The sequence below is a fragment of the Phaseolus vulgaris genome, chromosome 9 (assembly GCF_051622355.1).
Source record: "Phaseolus vulgaris cultivar YP4 chromosome 9, ASM5162235v1, whole genome shotgun sequence".
Lineage (NCBI taxonomy): Eukaryota > Viridiplantae > Streptophyta > Magnoliopsida > Fabales > Fabaceae > Phaseolus > Phaseolus vulgaris.
The window spans coordinates 16246484-16257474 of NC_143506.1; the positions used below are offsets into that span (position 1 = coordinate 16246484).

The 10991-nt window shown below is 30.3% G+C and overlaps 1 protein-coding gene across 1 annotated transcript; it reads right to left on the minus strand.

Annotated features, from left to right (window-relative positions):
* Positions 1-461: 461 nt before the first annotated feature.
* Positions 462-9157, minus strand: LOC137820295 (sister chromatid cohesion protein PDS5 homolog C). Its single transcript, XM_068624285.2, has 14 exons — positions 8854-9157; positions 7038-7241; positions 6745-6926; positions 5990-6116; positions 5678-5875; positions 5533-5580; positions 4554-5435; positions 4315-4422; positions 4072-4145; positions 3423-3474; positions 2527-2613; positions 2410-2453; positions 1500-1574; positions 462-1426 (listed from the first exon to the last, which is right to left on the minus strand). Exons 1-14 carry the CDS (start codon positions 8953-8955, stop codon positions 889-891), a joined length of 2721 nt encoding a protein of 906 aa, XP_068480386.1. The 5' UTR covers positions 8956-9157; the 3' UTR covers positions 462-888.
* Positions 9158-10991: the final 1834 nt, after the last annotated feature.

Genomic DNA, 10991 nt, shown 5'->3' on the forward strand with positions numbered 1-10991 from the left:
AGAAAAAATGTAGGAGCAAAGGAAGAAACTGTCTTTATATAAAGGTATAAGGGAAAGTAACGGAGGGAGAATTTACATTTTTATTTACTAGGAAATATTTATTAGAAAGGACAAAGTTTAAACATAGCATATATTACTTCTTCTGGATCTTATTAAAAGATTTGGAATGTACTATGTTAATGTTTCCTTACATTTGTAATTAATTTTATACAATAATTATGTTATTATAATATGCATGTAACTAAGACAAAATTGTGCTTGTATTTGTGAAAATATACTTATATGGAAGTATTAATTTTTATTTTGCATATGGATGAACTCATACCTATCTATCAAAAGTTGTATTTGACCTATTTTGTAATGTTTAACACAATAATATTTTATAGACTATATCCTTAATATATATATATATATATATATATATATATTAAGAAAATATTTCTTTCATCTCTTTAGAGCAATTACCAAACAAAGGGTTAGTGTCCCCCAACTGACCAACTTTAATAGCTTCCAGCACATCAATCATGTTGTAAGTAATGTCTCAACAAAACAACAACCATAGCTCAAACACTGTGAGATTTGATTGAGTAAGTAGTCAGCATTCTTTGAATGAAGGTTGCTAGCCAAATATTTTCAGGTGTTGACTCAAATAACTAAAGATAGTACCTTATACAAGAACTAAAGTAGCCTAACTAATAACTAAAGATAACAGTGCTAACATCGGGATAACTACCACAAAACGATGAACAACTACCTGATACATGGCTTAAATTCATTTGATCACTCCAGCCATAGGAAGAAGAATTAAATTCTCTGAGGAAGAATAAACTGATAAGCAGAAGACAAGCACCCAGTTAAGGAATAAACAACATGACAAAATATCCACATCTAGTTTTTTCGACGCTTCTTTCCACTCTTGATCTCACTTCCTTGTGCCTTCGACGAAATTAAAGTCTTGCCCTTATCTTCTACCTCTCCTTCAGAAACATCTAAATTATCATTCTCAAAATCTTTTCTCTTCAATAAACCAGATTTCACCTTGCCGGTACCATTAACATCAGTCTTTCTACCACTTTTGGGAGATTTTCCTTTGGAAATGACAGTCTTTGGCGTTGTTTTCTTGGATTTTCCACTTTTTAGAATTTCTTTCTTAGACTTGGAAGTGGTCTTTGACATGCTAGTATCATGGTCCTTTGATTCCCTAGTCTTGGCAGTATCAGTATTTTTCAATTTATTACTCGGTTTCTTAGTAGGAACAATGGATTTACTGCTAGAACTTTTAGGAGTACCATCCTTAGATTTTCTATTAACTTCATCCTCAGATTTGCTATTTGTCTTGGAATCTTTCAATTTGTTGTCATCTTTGGACTTTTGGCTAGACTTCGTGGATACATTTTTTGATCTACTAGACGATGTTACTCCACCACTGCAAATTGATGAGAAAATTTAGATATCCACCAAGAAGTGACACTAAAATAGATAAATTGATATTAAACAACCTTCTGGAGGAAACATCCATCTTTCCTTGCTTGGCTGTTTCACCATCACTCGTTTTCCCTTTCTTCTTTGGTTGCCTGAATAGGATCAGAGAACAATACAATGTAAACAAGACCAAATAAAGAAACAGCTTGAAAGCCATGTTTGCCACAACATAGAAGAGAATTAGCAAAGAGAGCAATAAAGAAGACACATCCATTTGAATCCTTCAAAACAAAGGAAGAACAACAAAAAATCTACTATCACGTTCTTAATTGATACAAATCTAACCACTGCGCAGCAGATAGCCCAATTACTTCACAAGGATAGAAACAGACAGCCAAGTCCAAAGAATCTGGAACTTCTCAATCTCAATCTCTCCTTATGTGTGTTTGTTTGTCCGTTTGTGTGTTAACAGAGTAAAAACACAGCTACATTAAATTAAAGGATATTAATAGTTTTTTATTTTTAAAATGTTTCCTTTAGCACTCAACACAATATATTAAATCTATATGAAAATTCACAACCTTTACATTCTCTGGATTTTCAACCGCTTCAATAATTAAAGACCACAGATATTATTTGAAGATCAAATATACAACACAGTATTAAATACCCTGGACATATCAAAAGCACCAACGTAAGACATAGGCAAATCATCATTCACAAAATATACATGCAGAAGGAGTACGTTCCGGTTTTGGGATCCTGTGTATCATGGCCGCTTTCTTTTAAAAAACGTATCCAACAAATCAGTAGCAAGCACAAACAAAAGCACCAACTAAGCCAAGATCACACAGACACAATTTCAGAAAAAAGGGTAACATAATACACACAGTCCACTCCATAAAAACATGCGCCTGAAAAATATAAGATAATACAGCCATACAATATATATCTATAGAATTGATATTAACAATATGCAGCACATACATATCAGTGGAAGCATCAAGACTTGCCCGATCACTTCGTTCTTCCTGTCCACAGAAATAGTCATTATTAATTTATAAGCAGAAAATTCAATGTAAAAAGGACAAGGCACAGACAAACCTCATCTGTATCTGAGTCCTCTTCAATGACCTTCCATTTCTCCTTCCCGAGATTTAATATTTCTTCATCACCATCATCATATGAGACCTAAAATAGAGAACAGTTGCCAGAACATAAAATAGCCTGTATTTGGATAAGCTTTGAAAAAAGTGTTCGTACAATATAGCTTTATGTTCAAGCGCTACTCATTCCAGCTAATAAGAAAAACACTAAAATGACCTCCCTTTTCATTGTGTTTTACTTTTATTTTCCAGAAAAAACATTTCCAGATACTTCCTTTGTCCATACAGATAAGATTGTTTTTAGAAAATTTTGTCCATTTCTAAAGACTGCCTTCCAATTGTTTCTTGCATTAATTTTTACCAAAATACTCTAAATTACCTTGATTTTTTGTAGTAAAGATATAAATACTATAAATTAAGAAGATAAATATATTCTCTCTATTGTGTTAATGGGAGAAGATGACAGCGTAAATTAACTAACTCTGATGAATCCCAATAATCAGAAGGGTAATTTTGGTAAAATATAATAAATTAACAAGTTTAACTCCACTGACTACATTAACTAATCCTCTTAACTCCCGTGAATTATATGCGGGGAGGTAAAAATAAAAATTCAATTTAAAAAATGTATTTTACTTTTTCTCGTTAAATAATGGCTCAAACAAATGGGCCAAAACAGTAGTAGAATATCATATTTTACTCACAATTTGAAATAATACCAATAAATGTAAGCCCCCCATCCAACCTAAAGATATTAAGCCATCTGAAGTATAGAGCAAATGTGTGTTCAAGATACTTAAATGGCAGTGCAAAACAGAAGAAAAAAAAAGAATATAAAGCTTTTTGTCAGCGATGGTAAGGGTAGAGAAAAGATTTAATAAACAGTCAAATCACCTTGTGCCTCTTTTTAGCAGAATCAAAAGAATTAATAACACCTTTGTAAAACCTGTAACAGATTAAATGTCAGTGAAAGTATATATAAAATGTTTCCATTACATCGATTTGACCAAGCAAACTGATCATAAATAGAATGTGCATGATGATATACACTATTTTAATTCAAACATATACTCTGTCAATATATTTCATATCAAAACTTAGTCACACTAAATTTTACAAAAAGATACAGTTTATTATAAGTAATTTGTGTAATTAGAAAGTCAAAGTCCAACATATAAACTGTCAAATTAAATTAAGAAAAAGTGTGTGGGACAAGTAGGGGAAATCTTGAACTTTAACCATCAAGACTACAATAACTTCAACAAAAAGCATTAAAAAGCTTTACACAAAGATACATGTAGTAATTGTGACTGTAAATATGCAAATATGCATAACACAAACATCATGATCATTGAACACAAAACAATATTAGTTCAGATTAAGAAGTCTAAATACATGTCACACAGCTCAGACAACCATATGCTAAAATGTACATATTAAAATTTAAAAGTAAATGTAAAACAGAACAAAGCACTTCCCAGCTGCTTCTTAAAAAAATTTACAGTGACAGCATATGAAAATTGAAGACATACTAAGTACTTACTCATGATCCTTAGGCCACCAAACTTTGACCCGTAAACCGACAAGGTTTTCACCATATTCCTTTATATCAGATTCCTGATACAACAGCCAGTTAATTGGAAATCAATGCAAGAAGACAATTAAATCCTGGAATATGCTAGGAATGTCAGATAAAGGACTCTCCCAAAGAAAAAGTTCCCCAACGAATATATCCTTTAAGTATCAATAACATAATTAAAAAATTCATACAAAACAGGATACATACATCTTCTTTTCCAGAAGTAAGCTTCCTTTTCACATTTGCCTTGGGAGTCTCCTCCGAACTTTCATCTTTTGTAGATTTTGTACCAGACCTCGGAGAAGAAACCATTTCCTAAATAAATAACAATGATTCCTTTAATGTTTTAGTTTTAAGAAAGTACAAAGTATAATAGATTTATGTAGCAATAATCTTGAAAAATAGTAGCAAAGAAGTAAGCACAGTATAAAACATCAAAAATATACTTCGTCCAAATTCATAGCAAATGATTTTGCTACATCTGTTTCAGACTTAGCTTTACCCCGCCCTCCTTTTTTTCTGTCTTCCGCCTGCCTTGAAGAGGATCCACCACTACCCTTTTTGTTTTCATCTAATTTCTTGGCAGAGTTTTTTTTAGCATCAGCATTATTTGCTGCCCCGCTTCCTTTTTTTACTGAATCTACCACACTATATTTTTTCAGATCATACTTTTCACCAAGTGCCTTTTTCACTGACCGCCTCACAGGTTTGGCTTCAGAATCACTAGCTCCTCCAGACACCTTTGAAACATCATATGCAGCCCCTTCTTTTACAGGGTTGTCTTTCTTTTTTGATCGCCCAAGTTTCTTCGAAGGATTTTTATCATTGAGACTCTCACTTGGAGGAGAAGTAACAACTTCCGATTCATCATTTACTGCCTTTGGTGATGAAATCTTAGCATCAATTTCTTTCTTATTCTCTGAAGGTCCTGCTGCTTCGACAAAATGTTCCTCATGAGGGGAACTGGGAACTATCTTACTGTTACTTTTCTCAGTTTCCTTCTCATTAGCAGCAACTTGAACCTTGGAAGGTTTTGCCGATTTAGTTGAAGAGCTTGATTTCTTTCGTGGTCTCTTAGTAGCTTTTCCTTCCTTTTGTTTACTATTGTCAACCTTTTCAGCGTCCAAATCATTATGCACCTCACGATCAGATATATTCAATCCTACGGAGTGATTAGAACAATCAGCATCCTCTTGCTTTTTAATGGGATTAGCAGTATTTTCTCCAACACATGCAATACCATAGCTCATGACTGAGTTAGGAGATTTATTAGCATCAGGATTTTCTTGTTGAGAGGATGTAACTTCCTTCGAATCCTTTTTAACCCCCTGCTCAAATGACAATCACCATATTTCAGTGTCAATTCTGGATAATAAAAGTCTAAAACAACACATAAAAAACAGGAGCATTAAAGAAGGAACATACCTGTGTTGACTCCTCCAGTGATTGTTTTGCTGACTCGCTCTTATCTTCCTGAAAAAGATCAAAATGAACACAAGAAAACTTCATGAATGTTCTCGTCATGAAATGTTTTAAACATTAATTGCCAAAAGACCAACAGAAAACTTACCACATGCTCACTAGTCACACATGTATCATTTTTCTCCAAATCATCAGATGTATCTTGGCATATTGAAGCAAGTACAGCACTATAATCATCCACAGATATACCCAAGGATTTCACTGCTTGAACCAAGTAGGGTTTAAGCTTGGTTGCACAACTTTCAAGAACCCTCTCCCCCAATTTTTGGGCAATTGGAAAAGCTTCCTAGATTTCAATGATTATCAACATCAAGACAACGATAAAATTTGAACAACAAAAACATGGTTCAGGTTTAAAATCACAATTTACTAAAAAGGATGAAATTGTAACCGTCACAACCTCATTGTCTTTCTTAATGCTGTCCAGTAGTGGAGATAGCAGGTCCAATGATATATCTTCACTTTCCTCTACAACAAGTGTCATAATTGTTTCCATAGACGAAAAAACATTTTCTGGATGATGTTCCCTGAAATTTACAAAACGAACCTCTCTCACTATGTTTTTCTAACTATCTACAAAAATGAATTTGTATACATGTAACAATTATGTTGCACAAGTACAAGCATTAGGTTCAATACAATACACAAATTGAACAATTTTTAAACAATCAGGCATGATAGAGATGAGGCACTATATATTAATATATTGCTTATAGTTTTAATAATTTGGTTTCTTATGATACTTTGATTTTTCCTTAATATAACTGATATTTAGGTTGATTTGCTACAATCATCATATTTTTGCTGGTCTTACTGGAAAAGTATATTGTAGCCAAATTTAAATAAAAATGTTAGATTCAAGTTAAGATACAGATTCCTTCATTATATACACACACAATAGGGTAGAAGATAAAGACAGCTATGTTCTAATATTTGGGTATGGTCAAATTTAAAGTATTTGTGCATCCAAGTGTAGAAATACATTGAAGGAAGTAATCAGTCATCACACAAGTTAGTAAATGTTCATAAAGTACCGAGCAAAAAAAAAATAAAGCATTTGAAAATAGTTCACAGACTATGTAGTAATAGGGGACAAGATATTTAAATTTTGAAGCCGTGATGATGGTGAACTTGTCTAAATCCAGTAGTCCCTACCTTACAGCTTTCAAGAAATGTTGAAACATATCCGAAATCAGAGCATCACATTCAAGGTCCAGCATTACCACACATGATCTGACTTTTGCAACAGTTTCCAAAATTGAGATTCTCTTGGCATATGATTGACTTAACTTGTCATGCAAATTTTCAAATGATGATACTATTAATTGAAAGACCTCCTGCAAGAAAAAAGCCATCGATAAGATTCAATTGATTTACTGATTTTTTCTGTAAAGAGCATGATAATAGTCAAGTGCATTCATAAACTGTGGTAAAAAAATTCTGCACACCTTCATTTGATCATCATCATAAGGAGCTTCAGGTGCAGTAATTCTTGTTATTTCACTGATGCAAGAGGCAACTGCAACTTTGACATCCTTATCTGAGTGCCTTAAAAGTTGGTCAGCAATCAATGCTTTCAATGATGGAGAGAGTGCATTTTGCATAGAATCTGCCGGTGACTGTTCAACCCTTGATAGGCAACTTTCTACTTGCTGCAGTGCAAAGGAAAATACAATATATAAAGTAAAATAACTTTAATACTTTGACTAGCCATTTAGTTAGGACTATTTTTTTATAATCACATATCTTTTATGAGAAAGGAAATTTTCCTCTTCACCTCAAACTCATGCTGTACTTTATGGTTTTTATATTATAAAACTACAAAATCAATTTTTCCTTGAATTGCCTGGATTCAGAGACATTATTTATATCAGAATAATTCTTCATCACTTGTGAAGCTAAACAGCATATAGATTACACACATTAAACAATGCCGCTCTTTCACACTGCTGTAATTTACAATAGATGCTAAATAACTAAAAAAAATACAAACCCAGAGCAACACCAACAATATAAAGTGTAAGATCTATGTAAGATCAGCTACGATATACTTGAGATTTATGTAAGATCTACTTGAGATTTATGTAAGATCAGCTACGATATAAAGTGTTTAGTAATTTAGCATAAAAAAAACATAAGGCAAAGACAGCTAAGGAACACAACCAGATGTGTATATGAAGAGTCTCTAAATTCAGAATATAGTATATTGGTCACTAACAAAAACTAGTGACAGAGGATTATTGCTAATTTTATATTTGTAACAACCCCTGTTGTACCAGAGCAATATTTGACCATGTTTTGCAATATAATTTACTTCCTTTTAAACTATCTTGTTTTAAAAAATTGTATTCACAAAACCCAGCATTGTGAAACCAATATATGAAAAATATGTCACAACTATAGTATAGTGTTAACCATGAATTCAACAAATATTACTAATATGCTATTAAATTGTCCAGAGCAATAAAATATATTCAACTTATAAGTGAACAGGGACGTATCCAATGATTTCCATGTGACTTGAAGTAGATACATTCCCTATGATCAACAAGTTCCAAAATTTTATTGCAGAAGATAACTGTTTAACAGCAAAATCTGAAGGGATAATTAGTTCTTTTTTAATATTTTGATATTCCTTTCTTCAATCTCACATAAGAAATCCCTCCACAGTTGCAACTCCCCTGCCAACACCACTACAACCAAGCTTGACATTCTCAGACCTGGAATCACTGTTGCCAGTTGGCACCTCTCCAAACCCTCCATTACTACACTCACCAGCAAACCAGTAATAAACAATTGATAAAAACTGAACAATACATATTTCAGGGCCTAATTCAATTTTCTTCACTTCCATAGTCTATCTCATACATCCCTACCTAAACACTCAATAATATTGACTTTCATTATAATCATCAGTTACCAATTAAAATATCATAACTGGGTACAGGGAAATAGCATATATATGATCTTAGGATGTCTATTATAACACATTGGCCATGACACCTATCTCATTACACCAAACCAGTTGAAGTTGCAGAATAATAACTTGAAGTCAAACTTGTCTATGTACTCGTTCTTGTTTCCAACAAAATCTTAAAAAAAAAACATCAAGGACACAGAAATTCAGCAGCAAGTTTGCTTTTCCAGACAAAAAAACAGGAAGGGCATGCTACAATAAACCCCTATTAAAAAAAAACAACCCCAAAAAAATATCGACAATCACGAAAATTAGTTAAAACAGCATTTCAAAGGAAAAGGCGTTACCTCTAAGAGTGAGAGGAGCTCCTCTACCGAAGACGGAGGATCTGCGAGCTTTTTACCAGCTTCGAAAAGTTGTTCTTCCAATTGTTTATCAGTAGACGCCATTGCTTTTGTCCTCTCTGCTTTTTCTGATCTTACAGGGACTGTCACCACTCTCGTATGCTTCACTCCATTATGCCCTAAAAACTCACACCATTCAAAATCTGATTTTGAGAATAAAAATGGAACCGCAATATTAGGGTTCTTCTTTGTTTTTCTTTTCTTTTCCTTTCCTTTGGTTTTCCCCCCTTTACCTGATAATGAAAAACATAATAGAGGTACAGCAACACAGAAAAATCTAGAAAAAATAAAATAAAATTTGTTTGTTTTAAAAAATAATATATCAGAGAGAAAAACTGAATTAATGGAAAGAAAAACACAATAAATATATATATTTTAATGTTTATTTATTTATATATTTGTTGTGTAATTAATAAGTACTTCAAAAGTACATTTAAAATAAAATCATTATTATTTGTTATTTTTCATTAGTTGATAATTTTAACTTTTATATTAACAGTTAAAAATATATAGATATTAAACTCCAATAAGAATAACAAAGAAGAATAAAATGTGAAATATTTCTTACTAATTTAATTTGAGTATTTTTAATGAGACACTTGTCTATGATTTAAAAGTTCAACCAAAAAGTTGAATCATAACTAAACAGATCTTATCAAAATAATAACATAGGTATATTATATCACAACCAAAGTACTAAAAATGGAAAATAACATGAATTTATAAGATTTTCACATTCAAAATATATAGAAAATTTAAGTCTATTATAATATTTAAGTTTAATATTCAACAATATATAATAGTATTTCTTAAAAAAAACTTTTTTTAAATGTTAAATACTTTTTCAGCTTTTATCTTTAAGGACAAAAGATCAAAATACTTTTATATTACAAATTATTATAATTTAAAATAAAATACTCATCAATTCTAAATCAACTTTTGGCTAATTTTTCAATTTTTTTTATGTTGTTCATACATTTTTCAAATACGTTCAATTGATGGGTTTGTAATTCAAATAATATAATGTTAATACTGTTTTTCAAATAAATAAATAAAATATATTAAAAGAAAAAACATAAGTACAAAGTATCAATAAACAGCTTTTCTAGTGAATATGAATCTTATAGGTGTGTTTTTTTTGTTCGATATTAAGAATATTATAAAGTTTTTTTTTTATTCATAAGGAGATCACTTAAATTAATGGTATTGTTTTATTTATTTATAAAATTTGAATTAAAGTGCCTTATTTTATCTTTTGTATGAAACACAACTTTTTATTAAAACTATGTTAAGTGATATTAATTTTAAACATTCAGTTATTTAGATGGGTTTACTTGATTATGAATATCAATAATGAAAGTGAGAATAACAGCAAAAACAAATTATTCTTTATGTATTTTATGTTTCATGACTGTTGTTGTTGATATTTAAACTTTGAAGAGTATTAAAAAAAATACTAAATTAGTCATTAAAGTAGTTTATAGATGTGAGAAAGCATTTTTGTTATGTTTTATAACTATTATATGATGTTATATTAGAGAATATACTTTTTCCGAAGCTTTTTAAAAACAACAAGTTTATAAATAATATTTACTTATTTTTATCACCAAGATTATATATAATTTTGGTTTAACTCAATAAATTATATTAACTAACTCGAATTCAATTATTGTTTCAACTTACTAACTGCTTTTAAAATATCATTTATTTACTAAAAACATATTATTTATCACTAGTCTCGTCAAACTTTTAACATGTACCCTAACATCTTAAATGAATAATTAAAAAAATATAAAAAATAATTATAAAAAAATTACTATATTAATTAAATTATATATTATTTTAAAAATAAAAAATTATTAATATTTAAAATAATTTTTATTATTAATAAATAGTTTATATATTTGTATTACCAATTATTTTAAATTCTAAAGTTTATAACTAATTAAATATCAATTTATAAATTATTTTAAATATCAATATTTTTATTAATATTTAATTTAGTTAATATAATAATTAATTATTTTTTGTCTTTAAGATTAATTTTTATTTAATGAATATATCTCAAATATATAATTTTT